At 38.2% G+C, this 26,529-nt stretch overlaps 1 protein-coding gene across 3 annotated transcripts in view; it reads left to right on the top strand.

The window, feature by feature from the left end:
• The window catches only part of NTRK2 (neurotrophic receptor tyrosine kinase 2), a 382,689-nt gene that overhangs the window by 42,005 nt on the left and 314,155 nt on the right, over positions 1-26,529 (top strand). For all 3 annotated transcript variants that reach the window (XM_061163735.1, XM_061163736.1, XM_061163737.1), the window contains exons 6-8: positions 2,045-2,199; positions 24,174-24,310; positions 24,824-24,956. In XM_061163735.1, coding sequence (XP_061019718.1) covers positions 2,045-2,199; positions 24,174-24,310; positions 24,824-24,956 — 425 coding nt within the window. The remainder of the gene's footprint in view (positions 1-2,044; positions 2,200-24,173; positions 24,311-24,823; positions 24,957-26,529) is intronic.

Below are 26,529 nucleotides of genomic sequence, written 5' to 3'. Positions count from 1 at the left end.
TTTAGGATGAACTGAGGCTTCTGTTGGCCTATTTTAGCAATGAAGCCTGTGCATGCGTGCTCAGTTGTGTCCACCTCTTTACATCCCCATAGACTGTAGCCCACCAGGCTCCTCTCTCTCTGGAATTCTCCAGGCAAGAATACTTTAGTGGGTTGCTGTTCCCTTCTCCAGGGGATCTTCCCAACCGAGGGATTTATCTTGGGACTCCTGCTTTGCAGGTGGATTCTTTACTATCTGAGCCATTTGAGTTAAGTTTCTAACTTAGGGATGGGCATACAAAACTTAAGGAAGATATGGGAAATAGAATAAGCTATTCAGTATAAAAATTTTGAGCATCACTGCACAGACTTTTCGTGATGGGTTAAAAATTGGATTCTGGTTTCATTTTCACATGTCTCAATAGTCTCCCTGTAGCATATTTGATCAATTCACTCAACAAATGTTAACTGTGTGCCTGTTACAAATCAAACTAACATGATGTTAGGCCATGGGGATGTAAGGAGAAAGGTTTGTGCATTCCAGGACTCTGCTATCCAGTGGAAGAGGTAGAAGCCTAAACAGATTTAAGTCTAATCTGCTGTAACCATCACTGCAAAAGAAGCCTGCTCAGTGTGTGAGAGGAAGAAGCCAGCTGTCTGCCTGTGCTGTATGGTTGAATGAACACTGGTGTATTTATAATTGAAGATCCCTTTGCTTCTTTATTCCTTCTTAGTTTTTCATGGATTCAGAACACCAGGAAACAGCTTAGTTGGGGTTTAAACATTGTGGATTTCAACTGCATATTCCACACCTAGTAGTGTCAACTCTTATTTTGGTGTTGGAGGGATAATTGGGGGCCATCAGGCCAACACAAATTAAATGAGTATGCCTTGACCACATTATCCCCAAAGAAACTCCTGGAAAAGTCTCCAGGGATTCCCTGAGATTCTTAGAATCCAACCAGAAAACCACAGGAGTAAATGATGTTGCAAAGCCCAGGTCCTGTCCTCAAGGAAATCTCAAGTATTGTGGTTAATGCCAGGCAGAGCCTACATAATGATTTTAAATGGCCTCATTTAGAGGCTCATTTCCATAAATGGAAGTCATCTTAAATAGGCCACTGAGTATTATAAAAAAGCATTTAAAGATTTTTTTCTTGTGGTTTTTATTTTCCTCTTGACTACTTCCTCCTTTACCAATCACAGGCCACAGGAGTCCAAGGCAGCATGGCTGAATGGTGGCTTTCTCTGTGAACACCCTCTGACAAGGGGCTAAGTAGTTCACCCTGTGGCTCTGTTGCCCTTGCTCTCAGGAAACCTGAGCTTGGGATGTGTGCACGCATGTGTGTGTATGTGTCTGTGTGTTTTTCTGTCTGTGTGTGTGTATGTGTGTGAGAGAGAGAGAGAAAGAGAAAGAGAGAGAGAGAGAGAGAGATATCTGAGAGCTTCCTTCCAGGTTCTATCAGTCACATTCACTCCAATTTGACTTTCTTGCACCAAACTGGACTGGGATTGTGTCATTGTATACCCTCCTGGCACTCACACTTTTGTCTTGTATTCATAATCTCATTTTTAATTCAGATAAAATTGCTCTGCCCTCCACTGAAGCTTGAACTTATTGAGTGGTAACGCATGAATCTCTAGCCTGGTTAGAAGTCAGTATGTTGGTGTTCCTGAAAACGTGATGTTGGCTTCTTCCCTTAAGATCTTCGTAACAGTGTAATAACTCTGATAAATTTGTCATGGCATCTTATTTTTCTCCATCTTATGAGACATTGTTTTCTGTACTACATTATAGTTATTTCTGTTCCTATCTTGTTTCCCTGTGGGTCTCAAAGGTCTTACATCACTCTGCACCCTTTAGCCTCTATGGGGGTGTTTACACATAGCAGAAGATCAGTGTTCAATTAATGAGTGAATAATAAGTAGTTATACTATAAAGATGGGTGTGTCTTCCACAGATTGCCAGCTGGAAGGCATTCATGTTATTAGTGCTTTGTTAAACACTTCTATAGCTAAAACTGAGAAAGAGAAGACTGATTGGATTTCATTTTTGTTCCATGTAGGATCCTGGTGGGCAACCCATTTACATGCTCCTGTGGCATTATGTGGATCAAGACTCTTCAGGAGACTAAACCTAGTCCAGAAACTCAGGATTTGTACTGTCTGGATGAAAACAGCAAGAATATTTCACTGGCAAACCTGCAAATACCCCATTGTGGTAATATACCTTTAAATCAATGAGTTCTATTTGCTATTAATTATCTAAGTGCCATTGTGTGATAGAGAGACTGTGAAGGTTACCATCACCCAGAGTCTGTATATATGCTGTGGATGTCTCAACTGGGTTGGGCCCCTTTTGTGTGCAGTAGCTGAGAGCAACTTGGCTGAGCATTCTTGGCAACTAGAATATTAATGCTCAGTGGATGATTTTAAGCATGCAGAAAAAGTGTACACTGTTTATTCCTTTGTTTCTTTGTTCATTTTTCTGTCCATCCATCCGTCCATCCAGAAAGTATCTGCTGAGAGTGTGGTACTTCACTAGCCATATATATTTGGTTGGCACCCAGGCTCTGTAGAGCAGGGATCCCCCACCCTTGGGACTGTGGACCGCCCAGTTAGAAACCAGACTGCACTGCAGGAGGTGGACAGTGGGCGAGTGGTCAGTGCTCCGTCTGCTGCTCCCCACTGCTCCCCATCACTCTGGCATTACTGCCAGAACCCCCCTACTCCCCACAACCTCACTCTGTGGAGTGATCCCTGGTACCAAAAGTGTTGGCTACTGTTGATGTCAAGGAAGGATCCCAGGGCATAATGTGTCCTGGCAGTGTGAGATCATACGATTCAATACAGAACATGCCCTTAAACTTGTCTTGTTGGCAGATGTCGGTGTTTCTTGGTGGGGCGCCACAGATGTGCCCTTAAACCTGCTTTCTCCATTGTCTGGGTTTGCAGTCTCTTTTAGTCTTGTCCCCCATTTCTCTCCCCAGTATTTGTACTTCCAGAATTTAAAAGGGCACCATATCATAGCTCTGTGAGTGCCAGCGTGTTTACAAGAAAGGAAAATCCAAGTGTTCTGGTTAGGATTTTACTGCTGAGGGCTCTTGGGACATTCCTCTGCAGTAGCCACATATGCATATTATTCCTCTGTTGAAATTTTAATCAGCCAACCAGTTAATCAGTTCACAATTAAATGTGATCTTCTGGCCCAGTGGCTGGTGACACAGCGGACTGTCATATAGCACCTGGTTCTTGTCTGAGGGGAATCTGTGTATTAACCATAAACTTTCAAGTCTTCATTTTCAGAGGGGTCTATTGTTTGGAGTCAATTTTTATTTAAGGAAAATATAGCTGCTGCTCATTTTTAATGAGAATGTAATAAAGGAATGATAAACATTTGTTTCTTCCCCCGAGGAGTCTTAGAAGACAGCAGTTACTCTTTCCCCAGATTTTTGTTGTACCGAGGGCCCTTTGATTTCACAATAGGGAATAAAGCTTTGTCCCTTGTCAACTTCTCTCAGCTTTCTTTATGAGCCAAGACTTTAAAAAAAAAGCTTTTAATATTTATCTTTTCCTGATAACTGTTCTCTATTCTGGTATAAATTTGTACCACCGAGAGAAATCTCCTAGAGGGACAAGAAATTGAATGTTGAGTCACCTGGCCTCTTGGCTAGCTCCCAAGTCCCCATGGCTATTGTGGCCACACTGTTTCAGCTGCCACTGAGAGGGCGAAAGGGAAAGCATCTGACTCCTGCTCTGATTTCACAAAAGGCTCTTAATAGACGTCTGCTTTGCCCTTGCCTGAAACCAATTCAAGTTTTTAAATTTTAACTTTTGACCATATTGTCTTGAGAACATTCCTGTAATACACCCACCCTAATGTGTTGTTGATAGACCATTGTGATTAGGGTAGGGGAGGGATAGGAGTGAATTGGTTCTAATGTTTCCTGACCAATTTGCCAATTTTTAATGTTTTTGAATTTGTTTCCTACAAATTAGTCAATGAACTCTATGTAGAAGAGGGAGGCCTTGAATCCACTGTCAGAGGGCGTGTGTTTGGTTGATTGATTAGGACTGAATGATTACTTTTATGGTAATATTCACAATTAATTTCAATGTCAACAATGCTTTTCATAAAGCAACATTAGAAAAGATGAACTGATAGACTTTTTTGTATGTGTTCTTAAGCTGTTACGTTCTTTCTCTCCTGATTTTTACTTTCTTTCCAAAGGTTTTTTTTTCTTATAATTGCACAGATACTATTAATATAAATTTTTGCAAAAATAATTTCCCACATTTACATATTAAACTTGTCTTTTGCTTGTTTGTGATCATTCAGATCAGCAACCATAGATCTATCATATCTTTTTAACCCTTGTGTGCTATTCATGGTAAAATATATCTTGATTATGCTAAATTTTCCATATTGATGGGTATTTCCCATTTTATTACAAAAGTATTTCAATAAGTATCCTTATACATAATCTTTGTACATATATACAGAGGCAAAGGCTTTTCTAGAGTACAGACTAGGAAACAGCATTTTTGGTTAATATGGTTTGTACATTGAAAAGTGATTGTACCAATTTATAGCCACCCTAGCAAAGTGTACCTTATAGCAAGCTTCTTATTTTTTGTATCTCTAAAAAAAATAGTATGTCATTACTTTTTAGTTTGCATTTTCCTGATTGCTATTGAGTATCTTCTGTTTTCGGACATTGCAATTATTCTTCATTGAATTGCCTACTTATATCTTGCCCGTTTTTCTATACGATTACTCCTTTTCTTTCCTTTTTCTTTCACTGATACTGGTCATTTTTTTTTCTTAATTGTTTGAAAGTTATAAATTCTTTATGTATAAACTATATAAGGCCAAAATATTTATCATACATACTTAAACATATTTTCTGTAAGTATCCAGAAAGAATACCCAACAAGATGAGGAAAGATACTTTTACTTCCCTGTACTTTCACCTCCCTTCTCTCAGATTGTTATTATGTGGGATTTTATTTTTAGATTGCTACTTGATGTTTTTGAGGATTTACTATTTCTTTGTATGTCCTGGAATTTTGTATTCCACTACTTCCTCTTTGAGTGGTTTTTCTTTTTGCTGGAGTGTATCTTCTAATATTTCTTTCAGAGAAATTAAAAAAAAATAAAATAAAATCTTCATGTTCTTGCCCAGTGGAAAATCAGCCTGTATTTTTTCTTCTCATTGGAATTCACTGAGCGTAAAATTCTAGACTCAGGATAACTTCCTCAGATTTCTGCAGATATCACCACATTTTCCCTGTGTTCAGGATTGCTGATGAGAAGCCCAAGGCCAGCTTGATGCTTGTTTCTTGATCGGTAGCCCATGCTTTTCTTTTTTCTCTAGAATCTTCTAGGATTTTCTCCTTATCCACGTTATTCTTAAATGTTACTACAGTGTAACTAGGCGTGTGTGTGTGTATTTAAAATTTTATTTTGTTTGACATTCAGTGTACTTTTTCAGTGTGAGTATTCACATCTTCAGTCCTGGAAGAATTTTCTAATTTATTTAGTTGGTTATTTACACTGCTGGCTCCTCTCTCCTTACCTCTCACTCTTTCTATAATACTTTCCATCTGCCGGTTCTTTTGTGCTGCATAATGGGGGCCTGTTTACTCACTACTTTGCCCTCAGCTATTTCTCCAGCTACTGAATTTTTCCTTCTGCCAATCAATTTTTAATTTCTGAAATCGCTAGTGATGCTTTTTTTTTTTTTTTTTTTTTTTAATGATTGAAACACCCTTTTCCATACAGTGTTTCATCTTATCTCTCGGGTATCCTCAGTACCTAGCATGACTGATTTTCTCCTGTAAACTTCCCGTACTCATCACTTCTACCTGGGGGCAGCAGCAGCAATTGTTGGATTCTATGCCTGAGGTGGGAGGGCCAGGGTGGGGTGAGGAAGCTTATTCCTCTTGTCACTCCTGCTTGTTTTCTTAGCCAGTGGCTTGGTGGAGGGGAGGTTCCACTGTGCCCTACAGTCTCAGGTCGGCACTGCAGCCTCCCTGTTTCATTGCAGTACATACTCTTGTGTCTATTTGGAACTGTGCTGTTTTTCTTTAATTTCATTTCCCTACTTTCTTTTGTTCAGCAGTTTCCTCATAGTTCTTATACAGCGATACTATGGCTTCTCATTTTCCAATGTGGTTGTATATTTAAAAAAAAATTGGTGTAATTTCTAGAGATTTGAGATGAGAGGGAGAGGCTTTAGTCTGGGGCCTAGTCACATATTAATTTTCCTAACAACAGTTTCCCAACTTTGGTTCTTTAGGAGAAGTTAGATTGAGCATCAAATAGGTTGTTGGATTTAAATTCTCTCTCTGAAATTCCATGTTGGATAAGTTGGATAATATCCTCAAGTCTTTAAGTCTTATTTAAAACATGGATTAATGGTCAGTTGGCTTTTCTTTTAGGTCTCACCCTCAGCAAACTTTTAAAACATATCTATATATCTATTGTGTTTAAGTCACAGATTGATGGAGTTTATCTTATTGCCATTTTTTTTTCTTTTTTGATGAAACTTGTTAGCTAATTCTAAGAGTAACTCATAGAAGTATGAGCTTATGTATTTCATCATTGTAAACCCAACAATTTGCCAGTAACTATGGCCATTGCATTTGGTTTGCAACTGGTAATATTTTAATTTCAATGAAAAAGAGCTATTGGGATTTTATTTCTTTGTAAGGTGGGCTTTCTTTAAAAACTTCCCCTTTTAGTATCGCGTTGTGCAAGCATTGAGGAGAATGAAAAAGTTGGCTTAAAGCTCAACATTCAGAAAGCTAAGATCATGGCATCCGGTCCTATCACTTCATGGGAAATAGATGGGAAAACAGTGGAAACAGTGGCTGACTTTATTTTTTGGGGCTCCAAAATCACTGCAGATGGTGACTGCAGCCATGAAATTAAAAGATGCTTACACCCTGGAAGGAAAGTTATGACCAACTTAGACAGCATATTAAAAAACAGAGACATTACTTTGTCAACAAAGGTCCATCTAGTCAAGGCTATGGTTTTTCCAGTGGTCATGTATGGATGTGAGAGTTGGACTATAAAGAAAGCTGAGCACCAAAGAATTGATGCTTCTGAACTGTGATGTTGGAGAAGACTCTTGAGAGTCCCTTGGACTGCAATGAGATCCAACCAGCCCATCCTAAAGGAGATCAGTCCTGGGTGTTCATTGGAAGGACTGATGTTGAAGCTGAAACTCCAATACTTTGGCCACCTGATGAGAAGAACTGACTCATTTGAAAAGACCCTGATGCTGGGAAAGGTTGAAGGCAGGAGGAGAAGGGGACGACAGAGGATGAGATGGTTGGATGGCATCACTGACTCAATGGACATGAGTTTGGGCAAGATCAGGGAGTTGGTGATGGACAGGGAGGCCTGGCGTGCTGCGGTTCATGGGGTCGCAAAGAGTTGGACACAACTGAGTGACTGAACTGAACTGAACTGTGTAAGCATTATATGATAAACAGATTCTCTACGTTTTTAAAATTATTGGTTAATTTATTTTTGGTTGTGCTGGGTCCTTGTTGCTGCATGAGGGCTTTTTCTGTAGTTGTTGGCATCGAGGGCTCCTCTGCGTTGCAGCTCGTGGGCTTCTCACTGTGGTGGCTTCTCTTGTTGCAAAGCACAAGCTCTGGGTGCAGGGGCTTCAGTAGCTGTGGTTCATGGGCCCTAGAGCTCCAGCTCAGCAGATAATGGGCCTAGTTGCCCTGCAGCATATGGGATCTTAGTTCCTGGACCAGGGATGGGACCTGTGTCCCTGCCTTGGCAGGCACACTCTCAACCACTGGACCACCAGGTAAGTCCCCAAATTTGCTCCATTTAATAAACAAAAACACATCCTCCATGGTGCCTGATGTATCCCTTGAACATAACAGTCACTTGATTAGTGTCTGCTGAATTGATCAATTAATAAATGCATGAACTGCATTATATTAATGATCAGATTGGACTAGATTTTGGATATAATATTCCAGATATGTCAGTTAATTAGAGATGACTTAAAACATTTATATTTTTCCAGCCAAATTATTCCATATTTTAGCACTTTGCAGTTCCCATTGAAGTGTTTTGTCATTTTTGCATTTTGGACGAATATCCTTTCTTCTTTCTCTTCTGCCCTTAGTGATTGAGTGAGCTCAGTAGGCAAGGCTGGGAAGTTGAACTGCACAGTTCTCGTTCCTATTCACAGCACAGTTGAAATGTCTCACAATATTTTTCTAACAGCCCCTCCTGCCGTGAATTACTGTAAATTTATTCATGCTGTGAAACATGTTGTGGTCTGTTTCTCCACCAAGTCCCTTTTAACCTTAGGAAAACTATTAATTACAAGGCAACAAAACATATTCATGCAAAATTTCCACATTAATCAGAAGAAAGGGGGTATTATGAGCAGTAGTTCTGAAGACAGAAACTGAATCACACAAGTGCTAGTGAAGAATGGTTCTTATTCCAGACTGTGCTGATTTATTACTCCACATAGAAGTGTTCTGGCTACTTTTTTTAGTGTTTTTCAATGACATTATTTATAACACTATATATTCTAAATTCTTGTACTTAGTTCCTGTACATTTTGTTGATCTTCAGTAATTAGTTTTGCAGTACAAACCTTTCTGTCTTTTCCCCTGGCTGGATGGAATTATTAAAAAACAGCATGCTTTATATTGTAATTTTTTTTTTTTTTGTACTGTAATTATGATTTAAATCTCTGGAAGAGAGTGTCTTCAGGAGGTGTTAGTAGTGGATGAAATGCTTGGTTCTGAGCAGGCAACAGATGTATTTAAAAGGCAGTATTCTTTTGGGTCAAAGCCCTCAACCTATTTTACTGGTAACTAGTTACCATAGAACATGCTGGCCCCACAGTGAATTGTTGTTCACTTGCTCAGTCGTGTCTGACACTTTGTGGCCCCATGGACTGTAGTATGCTAGGTTTCCCTGTCTATCACCAACTCCTGGAGCTTGCTCAAACTCATGTCCATTGAGTCTGTGATGCCATCCAACCATCTCATCCTCTGTCATCCCTTTCTCCTGCCTTCAATCTTTCCCAGCATCAGGGTCTTTTCTAATGAGTAGGCTCTTTGCATCAGGTGACCAAAGTATTGGAGCTCCAGCTTCAGCATCAGTTCTTCCAATGAATATTCAGGAGTGGTTTCCTTTAGAATTGACTGGTTTGATCTCCCTGCAGTCCAAGGGACTCTCAAGAGTCTTCTCCAACACCACAGTTCAAAAGCATCAATTCTTTGGTGCTCAGCCTTCTTACTGGTCCATCTTTCACATCCATACATAACTGCTGGAAAAACCATAGCTTTGACTATATAGGCCTTTGTAGGCAATGTAATATCTCTACTTTTTAATATGCTGTCTAGGTTGGTCATAGCTTTTCTTCCAAGGAGCAAGCATCTTGTAATTTCATGGCTGCAGTCACCGTCTGCAGTGATTTTTGAGCCCAAGAAAGTAAAGTCTGTCACCGTTTCCTTTTTTCCCCCACCTATTTGCCGTGAAGTGATGGACCAGATGCCATGATCTTCATTTTTTGCATGTTGAGTTTTCAGCCAGCTTTTTCACTCTCCTCTTTCACCTTCATCAAGAGGCTTTTTAGTTCCTCTTCACTTTATGCCATAAGGGTGGTGTCATCTGCATATCTGAGGGTATTGATATTTCTCCTGGCAATCTTGATTCCAGCTTGTGCTTCATCCAGCCTGGTATTTTGCATGATGTACTCTGCATATATGTTAAATAACCACAGTGAATAAAAGCTGATAATTCCAGTTGAGGGTTGACTGTCTGTGTAGTTATCATATAAGACACCCTTAATGGTCCCATGGATTGAAATTAGGTTTGCCTTTGATTTTTTCATTATTTGTAATGACAATTTCAATTTTCCACTTTACCAACCTTTGGACTTTTAGTGTAGAACCTCCTTATGTTACATCAACAAAATATTATCTATGTTGTGAAAGGTTGGGTCACAGGTGTCCAGGAAGAGAGGCCTGTTTCCTTGAGGTAAACTGATGTTAATGATTTATTTTTTGTTTACTTTTGTTTCTACTATAATTTATAGTATGCATATTTCTTTAGCATATATGTATATACTCCTTTTGTTTGTTTTAAACCAGGAAAACAGACTGATAGTAATTCAGCATTGTTAGCATTCACAGAAGATGAAATGCTATATTAATACTCCATGTATAATTTAGATTGGTAAACAACTTTATTTCCCTAGCATCTTAGCTGGGTTGATATTTTTTTTCTGAAAAACATTTACAAAGTCTAGTTTACTGCTTTGCTTCCTTTTATTAGAGACTGGTTTTTATCCACTAAAATACAGCCAGCCACACAGTGGACCGTTGCTTTTCTTTATCTTCTTAGAAGGCAAATAAAGCTGTTTTTTCTAAGCTGTCAGCAGCTGTTCAGATTTTTGTTTTTAGAAGTTTTGTGGTTGCTGTCACTGTCATGACAGCTCACAGAAGCCTAGAAGCACAGCTTCTCATTTGAGCTTGGAAAGTCACTTTGCTAATTTTCTGTCATTTTTGCAACCAGGTGTAAAGCAGCCACTTCTAAATAGGTCAGGCTCATTTTGGCTTCATTCCTGGCAGTGAAATATATATGCTTAGGGGACACAAAAATAGGAAGATATGCCAAGAAGATAGAAAGTGAGTGGAGAGAAGACAAACAGCAGGCAAAAATCATAATTTACTTGAATATTTTTATACCCATGGAGTGATGATCTAATAAGAAATGAACAGAGCTCAGGCTCACTAAAATGAGGTGGAAAAGAACATAATCCAGACCTGCAGAAGGATATTGAAATTAAAACCCAAACTTGACCCATCTCATTTATTGCAAAGTTGAGTTGATATTTCAAAAGGTGTAGAAGTTAGTTTTCCTCAATTATTAAGAATTGAAAACACACATACTTTGAATTAGTGATCTAGTCAATATCATCAACTTTCAAGAAGTGTGCACCAGCATATGAAGCAGTGTCAATGGTTGTTGACCTGGATGTGGCTGAAAGGACATACCAGCTAGCAGACCTCAGCAGAAAATCATCAGCTATCCAGTGAAAAGGCTGACTTTCTTTAGATCTGTGCTTCCCAAGCTGCTTTAATGTGCATGTGAATCACCAGCAGTTCTTGTTAAAAAAATTGCTTCTTGGGACTTCCCTGGTGGTCCAGGGGCGAGGACTCCATGCTTCCATTGCAGGGGGCATGGGTCCAATCCCTGGTCAGGAAACTTAAATCCTGCCTGCCAAGCAATGCAGCACCACCACCTCCCCTCGCCCCACCAACTTGCTTCTTTTCGAGCAGGTATGAGTTGGGGTCTGAGAGTCTACATTCTAACAAATATCTTGTTCCCTACACTATACTTTGAGCAGCAAGGGTTTAGACGTGGGTCTTGGATTTTTGCTTGTACAATTATTTATTCGTAACCCTGACAGGAGCTTGAGTCAACATCTAGTCCACCAAACTTTCCCCACCCTACATTCTGTGCACCTCTTAAGTCCTTGAGATGCTCTGTGTATGAAAAAATAACCCAAGATTAAAGAAATAAAGAACTATAGAAAATTCTGTAACTCTGATGTTCACTATGCACATTAGTATATTAAAAGCTAAGAAATCCTGCTTTAAAAGAACCATTTAACTTCCATTGATCTTATAGCCCCCATGATTGTTTGAGTACATTTCATTTCTTTGTGATATCATGCTATGGCTTTGTTATTTTTATTTGAAGAAATCTGACAAAATGTAAGATATGCACATCTTTAAATCCAGATGTACCAATTAAAGCTAAATATTCATATTAATGTTGGTAATAACAGTAATCTTGCTTGCTTGCTTGCTTAGTCACTCAGTCCTGTCTGACTCTGTGACTCTTTGGACTATAGCCCAGGCTCCTCTGTCTATGGGATTTTTCTGGAGAATACTGGGGCGGGTTGCCATTTTCTCCTCCCAGCCAGGGATCTTCCTGACCCAGGGATCAAACCCACATCTATATCTTCCACATTACAGACAGGTTCTTTGTCCACTGAGCCATTGGGGAAGCCCAGTAACAGTAAATCAGTTCAGTTCAGGCACTCACTCGAGTCCGACTCTTTGCAACACCATGGACTGCAGCACGCCAGGCCTCCCTGTCCATCATCAACTCCTGGAGTTTTCTCAAACTCGTGTCCATTGAGTCGGTGATACCATCCAGCCATCTCATCCTCTGTCATCACTTTCTCCTCCTGCCTTCAATCTTTCCCAGCATCAGGGCCTTTTCAAATGAGTCAATTCTTTGCATCAGGCGGCCAAAGTATTGGAGTTTCAGTTTCAGCATCAGTCCTTCCAATGAATATTCAGGACTGATCTCCTTTAGGATGGACTCGTTGGATCTCCTTGCAGTCCAAGGGACTCTCAAGAGTCTTCTCCAACAGCACAGTTCAAAAGCATCAATTCTTTGGTGCTCAGCTTTCGTTATAGTCCAACTCTTACATTCATACATGACTACTGAAAAACCATAGCTTTGACTAGACGGACCTTTGTTGACAAAGTAATGTCTCTGTTTTTTAATAAGATGTCTAGGTTAGTCATAACTTTTCTTCCAAGGAGCAAGTGTTTTTTAATTTCATGGCTGCAGTCACCATCTGCAGTGATTTTGGAGCCCAAAATGGTAAAGTCTCTCACTGTTTTCACTGTTTCCCCATCTATTTGCTATGAAGTGATGGGACCAGATGCCATGATCTGAGTTTTCTGAATGTTTAGTTTTAAACCAGCTCTTTCTCCTCTTTCACTTTCGTCAAGAGACTCTTTAGTTCTTAAGTTTCTGCCATAACGGTGGTGTTATCTGCGTATCTGAGTTTATCAATATTTCTCCCGGCAATCTTGATTCCAGCTTGTGCTTCACCCTCTCCAGCATTTCTCATGATGTACTCTGCATATAAGTTAAATAAGCAGGGTGACACTATACAGCCTTGACGTACTCCTTTCCATATTTGGAACCGGTCTGTTGTTCCATGTGCAGTTCTAACTGTTGCTTCTTGACCTGCATACAGATTTCTCAGGAGGCAGGTCACGTGGTCTGGTATTCCCATCTCTTTCAAAATTTTCCAGTTAGTTGTGATCCACACAGTCAATGGCTTTGGCATAGTCAATAAAGCAGAAGTAGATGTTTTTCTGGACCTATCTTGCTTTTTCAATGATCCAATGCATGTTGGCAATTTGATCTCTGGTTTCTCTGCCTTTTTAAAATCCAGCTTGAACATATGGAAGTTCATGGTTCACGTACTGTCGAAGCCTGACTTGGAGAATTTTGAGCAATACTTTGCTAGTGTGTGAGATGAGTGCAATTGTGTGGTAGTTTGCACATTCTTTGGCATTGCCTTTCTTTGGGATTGGAATGAAAACTGACCTTTTCAAGTCCTGTGGCCACTGCTGAGTTTTCCAGATTTGCTGGCATATTGAGTGTAGCACTTTCACAGCATCATCTTTCAGAATTTGAAATAGCTCAACTGGAATTCCATCACCTCCACTAGCTTTGTTCATAGTGATGCTTCCTAAGGCCCACTTGACTTCACATTCCAGGATGTCTGGGTCTAGGTGAGTGATCACACCATCATGATTATCTGGGTCATGAAAATCTTTTTTGTATAGTTTTTCAGTGTATTCTTGCCACCTCTCCAGTAATAACAGTAATAGCTAATACTTACTAAGGGCTTTGTATGCATTAGACTTTATCTGGAATATTTTCCATAGTATCTTATTAGCCATCCTAAAAGCTCTAGAAAGTAGGTGTCATCAGTATCCCTATTTCTAGATGATGAAATGAAAGCTTACCAAGTATTATGAATAAACAGCTAATGAGTGAGTCTGGTTCTCACTGACATCTGTCTGTCCAGGGCCTTAACCAATACATTGATGAGCTGCCTCCTTTTCTGGGCTCTTCCAGGCCTCAGAGCTGCCTATATGTCCAGACAGCTGGTCATCTCGTATCTCTAGTGAGGTTTCTCAGAGTGCAAAGAAGACAGCCCTGAAACTTAAATCAGGATCCCATTACTGTAGCGCTGGAGGCTCTTGGAGGCATTGCTGAGCTTTGCTCTGTACTTGTGCTCATTTCAAATCTTATTAAGCCAGGAAGTAGTGCCTGGCAAATGGTTTATCCTGCCTTGGCTATTCATGCTTCCCAATTCATTTTTATTGTGCTAATTAAACCTCAAGTGATATTTCAAGTACAGATTGTTTTTTCCATTATTGAGTCTTTGGCCAGCATATTAATGCTGTAGAATTAACGTGAGTCAGATGCTTACTCATTTGTGGAAGACTTTACATTTAAAAGATCTAGACTTGGCCAATTTTTCACAGATTCCTTTGGAAACTGCTATGACAGGGTGATACAATTTCTCTGTAAATAAAGGAGATTCACTCTTCCTTCACAAATAGACGTATAAGTATTTTTTAAATGAACCAAATTCCCAGATTATGGATATGTATTGGTATTTATAGTCTGTGCTAAAATGGATATATGCAGTCTGGGAAGATAGTGTGTTATATGGTGAACACCTTTGTCTTGAGTTCAAATCCCAGGTACTTAGGCAACTTTGGAAGAGGTTTTTGACTTTTCCAAAACTCACATTCTTTATTAATTGAATGAGAATAAATACTTCAAGTTTGGTTGTAATAATTAAATTAAACAAAAATATAAAATACTAGACAAGACTTCCTAGTACAGTGAATGCACAATAAACATTATTGCTAGTACTATAATTAAGCAAACATTTTTAGAACTGTTAATCATGGAAATTTCGACTTGAAGGAAAAAAAAACATAGTAGATTTTACAGGGAAACAGCATAGTAGCATTCTCTGCTGAGAATCTTTATTTTAACCTCTTTTGTGCTTGAAATTTCCACACTGTTAGATACATTTGTAAAAGGTAAGAGGTTTACACCACTGGTTTATGTTTGAGGTGCCAGGAAAGGTGTCTGTTGATGGAGCCAGCTAGTGAGGAGCTCAGACCTCAAGAACAAGCACCATGGCAAGCCCTGGCTCTGGAGTTTTTCCAGACTCAGCAGATTAATCTATAAATACAAGAAATGGGAGAGAAGTCAGCAAACCTTTGTGGTTTTGCAGTTGCAAACTGGGAAGTAGATGGATGACTAGTAACTGAGTGAAGGCTGAAAATACTGGTTACCAAGTTAGCAATGGGGAAAGCCAAGAGGAGAACTTAGTTTATATTGCAGAATTTCTACCAGGCTCAGGAAGTGAAGAGTTCAGTGTAACACTGAATACAGGAGAGTGGTTGAAAGATTTTTGCCCCATACATCCAAGGTGTATATGGACTAGAAGTTTATTTTCTAAAAAGGATATAACAAAGATCATGAGGAACTCCAAGTGGAGTTGAGGCTGTGAGAGTCATAGAATGATGGCTTTACATACAGCTGTTTGCTTTACACCACTTTGCTTTTCTAAAAGAAATCTGAAGAGGATTTTTGCTTGTACAAAGCAAGGTGAAGAGCAAAAGTGGCATTCAGCATTTGTTTTTCATGGAGCTGTTAAGAGGCAGCGGGCACCCTGAGCAGTGGGAGTAGCACCACCAAGCTCCTTCCTGGGAACTACACTCAGCGTCTCATCAAGTCACTATAGCTTTGAGCTGTGTCTGTGAGAATCTATGCTTTATCTTGATTTATTCTGTGCTAAGGTTACTGCTTCTTTGCTTTATGTCATTTCGGCTTTCAAAAGGTTTCATAGGAAAGTTCTGTTTTCAAATAGCCAGTGCTTAGTCGTTCAGTCATGTCTGACTCTTTGCAAACCCAGGTTCCTCTATCCATGAGGATTCTCCAGGCAAGTATACTGGAGTGTATTGCCATCTCCTTCTCCAGGGGATCTTCCCAACCCAGGGATCGAACACAGGTTTTCTGCACTTTGGGCAGATTATTTACTGCCTGAGCCACCAGGAAAGCCCAAGAATACTGGAGTTTTGGGTAGCCTATCCCTTCTCCAGGGGATCTTCCTGTCCCAGGAATCAAGCTGGGATCTCCTTCATTGCAGGTGGATTCTTTATCAGTAGAACTACCAGGGAAGCCAGAGAAACCTGTATTTCTACTTTTCTTCCTCTTCTGAACAGGACATTGGAAGAGCATTATCTGCATAATCTGACCAATACCATCCGGAGAAGGATTTAAGGATACTGATTCCAGGTGGTATCCATTAAAGAGGCCGATAATAGTGAAACTCTGCAATGATACTGGCAGTTAATATGTAATGATTCTAGTGCCCCATTCTTAAAGTTTAAAGACTAGCCAAAGATCACAAACTGTTTGAGAAAAGCTTATATTAAAGGCAGATACAAAACATCCAAAGAAAGAAAAAGTTGTGAGAAACAAAGTTGATTTAGACAGAAGAAAAATTCATAAGAAATTATCATTAATGTCTCATAGATACTAGGGATTAGAATGTCTTCTTGCTTCCATGAAATAAACACAAGAGTGTTAAATAATAGCAGACCATTCAGGAACAACAACAACAAGCCTTGGAAACTATAAGTATGACAGAAATGAAAATATCAAAAGAAAGCTTGCAAGGTAAATCTGAGGAAATTTCCCCATAAATAGAGCAGATTAAAAAAAAAAAGACAGGATACAGGAAAGAAAGGTTTAAAACAGATGGGTTACCCAATAAGTCTGATCACTAAATGCAGATGTAAGTGGTGAGAAGGCATTACATCATAGTTAAATTGACATCATTTTTGCCCTTTCTTAGTGGTTCTTATCACAGTACTGCATCCTATATTTGATGCAGTCTTAAATTTGATAAAATATAACTAATACAGTGCTTCAGATGTCAGTAAGGTTTATATAGTTATAGTAAACTTCATGTTTACATTGAGACAACAAAACTTCATAGCATATGGTAAGATATGAACATAGAGTGGTGTGAATGTGGTATGGGCATGTAGGAGAGCTGTCTTTTTGTATGAGCATGTGCCTAGTTCTCATCTTCCATGGTGAGAGGCCAGTAGATAATGTTAAAACAGAAAAACCAAGAAGCAGCAATATAAGCACAATATTTAGTGATACAGAGATCAATACCCAAAAGGAAGTTAAAAGAGATGAAATGAGTGCTTCTGGGGAACAGGAAATAATGCCATATGGGTACTATTTTTCACATGGTAGTTTGAATATTTTCTTTTCTCCCCCTGTGTTTGTAGTTGTTATATTTTTCCTCAGTTTTATTGAGATATGATTGGCAGACAGTACTGTATAAGTTTAAGGTGTACAGCACAATTTGATTTAAATACATCATGAAATGATTTTAACAGTAAGTTTAGTGAAAATCCATCATCTCATATAGATACAAAATTAAAGAAATGGAAACAGTTTTTCCTTGTGTTGTAAATTATATCTCTAGTAGTTACTTCTAACTGCAAGCCTGTACCTTTTGACTGCTTTATTCACTCTCCTTCCACACTCCTTCCACCCATCCCCAGCACCTGGTAACCACAAATCTGATCTCTTTTTCTATAAGTTTACTTTTTTTGTGTGTTTTTCAGGTATAAAGAGCCTACAATACTCTATTAGTTTCAGATGTACAACATAGTGATTCAGTATTCTATACATTTCAAATGATCACCATGCTCAGCCTTAGTTATGTTACCATACAGAGATATTACATAATTATTGACTGTATTGCCTACACTGTCCTTTTTGTACATTTCAAACCTATCAGTATTTTGCAACTGGAAATTTGTACCTCTTAATTTCCCTCACCTATTTCTTTCCTCTCCTACCCCACTCCCCTCTGGCCACTATCTGATTGTTTCGTATATCTGTTTTTTTGTGTTTGTTTAATTTGCTTTGGTTTTTAGATTCCACCTATAAGTGAAATTATACAGTATTTGTGTTTGTCTGATTTATTTCACTTAGCATGAGACTAAGTCCATCCATCATGTCACAAATGGCAAGATTTCATTCTTTTATATAGCTAGTATTCCACTGTATGTATATAGCACCTCTTCATCTTCATCCACTGATGAACACTTAGGTTGGCTATTGTAAAAACAATGCTGAAATGAACATAAGAGTGCAGATATGTTTTCTGATTAGTGTTTTTGTTTTCTTTGGATTAATTACTCAGAAGTGAAATTGCTGGATTATATGATAGTTCTTTTTTAAAAAAATTCCAGGGAATCTCCACACTCTTTTCTGTGATGGCTGAACCAATTTCAGTTTCCACCAACAGTGCATGAGAGTTCCCCTTTCTCCATTCTTTGCCAACTTTTATCATTTGTTGTCTTTTTGGTAGTAGCTGTTCTGAATAATATGAGGTGTTATCTCATTGTGGTTTTGATTTACACCCTGTTGATTAGTGATGTTGAACCACTTTTCATGTGCCCATTGGACATCTATAGTTCTTCTTTGGAAAATGTTTGTTTAGATCCTCTGCCCATTTTTTAAATGGTTCTTTTTTACATTGAGTTACATGAGTTCTTTGTATACTTTAGATATTAACCCCTTATCAGATACAGAGTTTGCAAATATTTATCCATTCAAAGGGAAACTTTTCATTTTGCTGATCATATCCTTTGCTTTGCAAAATCTTTTTCAGTTTGCTGTAGTTAAATTTGGGCTTTTCTAGTGGCTCAGCAGAAAATTAACACACAGAAATCCCTTGCATCCCTATACACTAACAATGAGAAAACAGAAAGAGAAATTAAGGAAACAATACCATTCACCATTGCAACAAAAAGAATAAAACACTTAGGAGTATATCTACCTAAAGAAACAAAAGACCTATACATAGAAAACTATAAAACACTGATGAAAGACATCAAAGAGGACACAAATAGATGGAGAAATATACCGTGTTCATGGATTGAAAGAATCAATATTGTGAAAATGAGTATACTACCCAAAGCAATCTATAGATTCAGTGCAATCGCTATCAAGCGACCAATGGTATTCTTCACAGAACTAGAACAAATAATTTCACAATTTGTATGGAAATACAAAAAACCTCGAATAGCCAAAGCAATCTTGAGAAAGAAGAATGGAACTGGAGGAATCAACCTGCCTGACTTTAGGCTCTACTACAAAGCCACAGTCTTCAAGACAGTATGGTACTGGCACAAAGACAGAAATATAGATCAATGGAACAAAATAGAAAGCCCAGAGATAAATCCACATACCTACAGACACCTTATCTTCGACAAAGGAGGCAAGAATATACAATGGAAAAAAGACAACCTCTTTAACAAGTGGTGCTGAGAAAACTGGTCAACCACTTGTGAAAGAATGAAACTAGAACACTTTCTAACACCATACGCAAAAATAAACTCAAAATGGATTAAAGATCTAAATGTAACACCAGAAACTATAAAACTCCTAGAGGAGAACATAGGCAAAACACTCTCTGACATAAATCACAGCAAGATCCTCTATAACACACCTCCCAAAATATTGGAAATAAAAGCAAAAATAAACAAATGGGACCTAATGAAACTTAAAAGCTTTTGCACAACAAAGGAAACTATAAGTAAGGTGAAAAGACAGCCTTCAGAATGGGAGAAAATAATAGCAAATGAAGAAACAGACAAAGGATTAATCTCAAAAATATATAAGCAGCTCGTGCAGCTCAATTCAGAAAAATAAATGACCCAATCAAAAAATGGGCCAAAGATCTAAACAGACATTTCTCCAAAGAAGACATACAGATGGCTAACAAACATGAAAAGGTGCTCAACATCACTCATTATCAGAGAAATGCAAATCAAAACCACAATGAGGTACCATTACACGCCAGTCAGAATGGCTGCTATCCAAAAGTCTACAAGCAATAAATGCTGGAGAGGATGTGGAGAAAAGGGAACCCTCTTACACTGTTGGTGGGAATGCAAACTAGTACAGCCACTATGGAGAACAGTGTGAAGATTCCTTAAAAAAGTGAAAATAGAACTGCCATATGACCCAGCAATCCCACTCCTGGGCATACACACCGAGGAAACCAGATCTGAAAGAGACACGTGTACCCCAATGTTCATCGCAGCACTGTTTATAATAGCCAGGACACGAAAGCAACCTAGATGCCCAGCAGCAGATGAATGGATAAGGAAGCTATGGTACATATACACTATGGACTATTACTCAGCCATTAAAAAGAATTCATTTGAATCCATTCTTTTTTTGTGTGTGTGTGATTTTTTTTTTTTTATTTTTATTAGTTGGAGGCTAATTACTTCACAACATTTCAGTGGGTTTTGTCATACATTGATATGAATCAGCCATAGAGTTACACGTATTCCCCATCCCGATCCCCCCTCCCACCTCCCTCTCCACCCAATTCCTCTGGGTCTTCCCAGTGCACCAGGCCCATGAATCCATTCTAATGAGATGGATGAAACTGGAGCCCATTATACAGAGTGAAGTAATCCAGAAAGATAAAGACCAATACAGTATACTAATGCATAATATATGGAATTTAAAAAGATGGTAATGATAACCCTATATGCAAAACAGAAAAAGAGACACAGATGTACAGAACAGACTTTTGGACTCTGTGGGAGAAGGCGAGGGTGGGATGTTCTGAGAGGATAGCATTGAAACAAGTATACTATTAAGGGTGAAACAGATCACCAGCCCAGGTTGGATGCATGAGACAGGTGCTCAGGGCTGGTGCACTGGGAAGACCCAGAGGGATGGGATGGAGAGGGAGGCGGCGTGGGGGGGGAGCGGCGGAATCAGGATGGGGAACACATGTAAATCCATGGCTGATTCATGTCAGTGTATGTCAAAAACCACTACAATATTTTAAAGTAATTAGCCTCCAACTAATAAAAATAAATGGAAAGGAAAACATAAATAAATAAAATAATTAATTAACAAAAAAAGAGAGAGAATCCACCTCCCAATGCAGGAGACGTTTGATCCTTGGTTTGAGACGATCCCCTGGAGAAGGAACTGGCGACCCACTCCAGTATTCTAGCCTGGGAAATCTCATAGACTGAGGATCCTGGCGGGCTACAGCCCATGGGGTTGCTAAGAGTCAGGCATGACTTACCAACTAAACAACAACAACAAAGTTACATTTATTTTTTTTTCCCCCCCTTCCTTAAAATTTTTTTTTCTAAGACCAATATCAAAGAGTATACTGCCTGTGTTTTCTTCTGGAAGTTTATGGTTTTAGGTCTTACATTTAAATCTTTAATTCATTTTGAATTTATTTTTGTTCATGGTATAAATAAGTAGTCTAGCTTTGATTCTTTTGACTGTAGCTGTTCAGTTTTCCTCATACCATTTTTTGAAGAGACTGTCTTTACTGCATTATATATTCTTGCTTCCTTTGTAAAATAGTAACTGTTCATATAACTATAGATTCATTTCCAGGTTCTCTCTTCAGTTTCATTGATCAGTGTGTCTGTTTTTGTGCCAGTATCATACTCTTTGGGCTTCCCTGGTGGCTCAGATGGTAAAGAATCTGCCTGCCATACAGGAGACCCAGGTTTGATCCCTGAGTTGGGAAGATCCCCTGGAGAAGGGAATGGCAACCACTCTAACATTCTTGCCTGGAGAATTCTATGAACAGAGGAGCCTGGTGGGCTATATAGTCTATGGGGTCACAAAGAGTCAGGCACAAATGAGTGATAAACACAGACATCATACTCTTGATTATTGTAACTTTATCATATGGTTTGAAATCAGGGAGCATGATACTTCCAGCTTTGTTCTTTCTCAAGATTGTTTTAGCTATTTGGGGTCCTTTGTTTTTCCATACAAGTTTTGTGAAAATGCCATTTGTGTTTTGATAGGAATTGCACTGAATCTATAGATTACCTTGGGTATTATGGTCATTTTAACAATATTAATTCTTCAAATTCATGAGCACCATGTATCTTTTCATCTGTTTGTGTTGTTTTTAATTTCTTTCATCAGTGTCTTAAAGTTTTCCAGGTACAGCTGTTTTACCTTCTTAGATTTATTTTTAGGTATTTTATTCTTTTTGGTGCAATTGTAAATGGAATTTTTTTCTTTGTTTCTTTTCCAGATAGTTTATTGTTAATGTCTGGAAATGCAATAGATTTTTGTATATTAATTTTGTATCCTGCAACTTTACTAAATTAATTGATGAGCTCCAGTATTTTGGTGGTGTCTTTAGGATTTTCTATGTATAATATCATGTTGTCTTCAAACAGTGACAGTTTTCCTTTCCCTTTTCAATTTAGATATCTTTCATTTATTTATTTTTGTGTGATTCCTGTGGCTAGGACTTCCAAGTCTATGTTAAATGAAAGTGGCAAAAGTGGGCATCACTGTCTTATTCCTGATCTGAGAGATAGTTTGAATATTTTTTATAACACATTTTGTAGAATTATAGACTTTTCAAACTGTGTGGCTGTGTATTTTTGTTTTAAAGAAATGCATATTTGGAAAAAGTCACCTAGATCATACCACTGGCTTCAAGATTTTTTTAAAAATAAACCCATTCCTTATATTAATATCTTGCCATGACATGCTTCTTACATTGGGAAGCTTAATTGTCATGAAAGTTGTCACCAAATTCTAGAGCTGGAAAAATCCTAGCTAAATTTTCTGATTGAACAGTGTATTTAATATAGAATAAATCACATTGAGAGAGGAGAAATGATTCACCCGATGGCATAAGTATGGGCCAGGTGTAGGGTCTAGGGCTTCTGACTCCTGACCCAGTGTTCATTCCAGTCAACTGCACTGCCTCTTGATCACTTGTATATGTTTCATTGCTCAATACAAGCTCAGGATATTAGGGGGCTGTTTGGAACCTTGTGAAAGATTCAACATTGCTCTCTATTAAAGGCTGACGAGAAGGAAGGGTTCTGAAGATGTCACACCAGCCACTGAAAGCCAGATCTTGTTGGGAAGTCCTTTACCAACTGTGGGAATACCATGAGACGTATACTATGTAAATCTTGCTGTAGTCTGGTTTCAGGAATAAATAATAATAGTGTTGTCAGTAAGGACTATGTCTTAAGAGAAGGATTTATGTATAATATCATGAAGGTGGCAGGTCAGAAACCCCTAGGTGGGCAGGCTAATTGAAATTTCACGGCTATTGAAGATGAATTGCCTTTTCTGACCTGTGGGTTCCTCCTGAGTTTAATGGTGTGTCATAGTTCCATGGACAGAGCTGTTGGGGTGAATGCAGTCCTAAGCTGAGTTTCTGATACCAAGCGAGAGGCTTACTTGACTGGCAGGACCTGACGTATTCTGAGACCCACCTTCATGTTAAAAACACTATGAATAAGAGCAGTATAAACACCCAAATGGTGTAATAGTTCAATGAAGTGATAGCATTAATAAGAAAAGCTGACTTTTGTAATATAAAAGTATAAAAATGAAGCTGTCTTGAAATATTAAAAAAATATTTATAAGCAGAATTTCATCTGGTAACAATTTCTCAGGGTTTTTCCAAAAAAGAGCTTTTCATTGGGATAATGATCTATACAACTTTTTCATCATGTCATAAATAGGGTGACCAAGTATACCTGTAATATTTAACTATGATTTATATAACTTTTAAACATTCTAATGCTGTATGGTTCAAATTTATTATCTTTGAAAAATGCTTTGAAACCAACTTCCGTAATTGGACTGCTTCAGAATCTTCATCTGCTTTTTAAATTTATATTTCAAGATCATAGTTTATCTCTTTAAAAATATAGTTCTGGTAGTGGATTAGATTTGTGAGTTATTTAATGAAAAAAGTGGGTATATGCAAAAATTGTAGATGCCTCCCACCCTTTTGTCCTTGACTGTAAAAAAAAGTGGAAGAGAAAACTGAGTGAAAAATAAGATGTTCTACAAATACAATGACTGTGTGCAAACAACTGGATTGATAACTATCAAACAGAACAAGAACCAGAAGATGTAGTTCTACAAACTAGTGGGGTTTTTTTAAATAAAAGATTATTCTGCAGTGATATTTTTGAAACACATGCAAAATTTGTTTTCAAATCTCTTTGCACATCTATCTCTTGGCTCTCATCAAATCTGTAAAGCTTATCAATTTGGCATTTTTTCAGATCAACATAAGTCAGTCTCAGAAAGCAAATAATGATTGATTTTTAAAGCAGAGAGAGTTTTTAGCTTGTTGCTGTTATTTTGATAATGCACCTAACTATTTGTATATGTCTTCCTTTACTTTCCTTGCTCCATAGGTTTGCCATCAGCAAATTTGGCCGCACCTAACCTCACTGTGGAGGAGGGAAAGTCTATCACATTATCTTGTACTGTTGCAGGTGACCCAGTTCCGAATTTGTACTGGGATGTCGGTAATCTGGTTTCCAAGCACATGGTAAGGCTTGTGTTTGTGTGTTCATAGAGATGAGAATGTCTCTGAACTTGAGATTGTGTTAACCTAGTGATGATTATTTAATATTTCATAGGTCCACATAGATTTACAATGAGTTTTGTTGTATATTTACTTTCTGTCTATTCTTACTAAACAAAGACGAATGCAGATTGTATTTTAGTTATGTATACTTCATAGATTGGAAAGTCTGTAGGTCTCTAGTAAGCTTTTTGTTTCATCATGAGCAAGGTGAGTGACTCTCATTGTGGTTTTTTCCCTTTGAGGAAGGTAGATAGGAATTCAAGGATTAAATCAGCTTCACACATTTATCATTGAAATCCAGAGATAACAGAATAACTTCTGAGTTGCCCCTTTTATTGATAAGCTTCATTAGACTGGAATTTTTTTTCTAATGTTATAGATGATTTTCTCTAGTTAGGGGAAGAAATGCCAAATCTTCTCACTTTTGGGTTCAGTTCTAATCAAGATTATTTTTGTCTGTTAATTCATTTGTAGAATGAAACAAGCCACACACAGGGATCCTTAAGGATAACTAACATTTCATCTGATGACAGTGGAAAGCAAATCTCTTGTGTGGCAGAAAATCTTGTAGGAGAAGATCAAGATTCTGTCAACCTCACTGTACATTGTACGTAATCAGATCAACGTGTGTTTTTAATAGAAAAGATCGTGGACACGCCTGCATTTGTGGTCGGGGACCTCTGCTGCTTTGTGCGTGAAAAAAGTATATGCAGTGTTTTGTGCGTCCTTAATTAAGAAATGTTACCAGCTCCTTCCATTCCTTCTATTTCTGCTAATCTCTCTTGTTCATGTGTTGTCTTTAAGCTTCTTTATTGATCTTAAACTTGTCCTATTGTGCCTTATCCTGTCTTTTCTTGATAGAACATATTTTGAGCTGGTTATCTTCCTTTTGTTAATAAGTTGTAGTTTAAATTTTGATAAACTAGTTTCTAAATTTTGTTCTCTATAAAAGCAATATGAACCTTTAAAGCTGTGATACCTAAAGTATTGGGCTGGCTGTTCATACTCAATATATTGTCGATACAAAAAATAAACCTCATTAGTTTGACATCAAGCTTCTGTGGGAAGTGGAAGGAATACTACTAAAATGGCTGAAAATTATTATTACCTGCAAAAAACTTTTATTATTATAATTGCTTTAAGTTTCTGTCTTCTGAAGATAAAGGATATTAATGTTTCTTTAGCATATGTACATTGTTTTCCAGTATTGTAAACAATGCAACGTATATCTTAACACTCCAGATTGTCTCATTCAATGTGAATGATGTACGTATTCAGTAAACAGTATATAATCTTCACATCATTGCAAATTCTGAGCTGCCGTGGTATAAATTAATGAGGTTTTACTCTAAATTAGGATTTGGCCGAGAAAAACACGAGTGTGCACAAGTATGAATGTCCATTGTACACATGTGGACACAAGGTGTTGATACACTGATTAGCATTCACTCATAACACACATTCCTTATGTGACTGTTGGAGTGAATGATTGAAATCACCAACCTTTTGCCAGTGTCAATACTACCTCGATGCCCAGAAGGTCCTGGACTCATAATTTCTGATGATTTTGACCAATCTTGAAGTCAGTGTCATCCCCAAACACGTACAACCAAGCTTCCAGCTTTATGTCCTTAAGTCAGCACCTCACAAAAAGCATATTAGAGTGTGGTGGCAGGAAGAAGTGGGGCCTGGGCATGTGGGGACCTGGGCTGGTGGGAGGAAGGTAAGTATTGTCCCTCCCCCACTGTGGTCCTTGTGTCACACAGACCTACAAATAAGGGCACTCCAATCCAAATGTTTTTCAGTTTAGGTTAGTATCTATGTAGACTCCCTGGTCTGGAGAGCTGGTCTAGCCTATCAAAGTTTAGATAATGCGAAATAAGTGATAGGGAATATTAACAACTGAGAGATCCTGTGCAGTGACCCACTCAGATGTATTAGTTGCTAGGCTATGATTTCCCCACTTTGTGTGATGAACATGTATAACCAGGAAGTGAGGCATGAAGGGAAGGGCATTAGGAGTTCTGGATTTCTGGTCCAGATTTTCCTCACTTAGTAACCTTGGCCAAATCACTTAACCTCATAGCACTTGGGTTTTTTCATCTGAAAAAATGATACTATTAGGTCTCAAAGGTCTTTTCCAGTCCTCAATTTTATACTTATCAAAGTCAGACCCCATG

The sequence above is a fragment of the Dama dama genome, chromosome 16 (assembly GCF_033118175.1).
Source record: "Dama dama isolate Ldn47 chromosome 16, ASM3311817v1, whole genome shotgun sequence".
Classification (NCBI taxonomy): Eukaryota; Metazoa; Chordata; class Mammalia; order Artiodactyla; family Cervidae; genus Dama; species Dama dama.
Note: the sequence above shows the minus strand (reverse complement) of the source record. Positions and strands in the feature narration are given on the sequence as shown.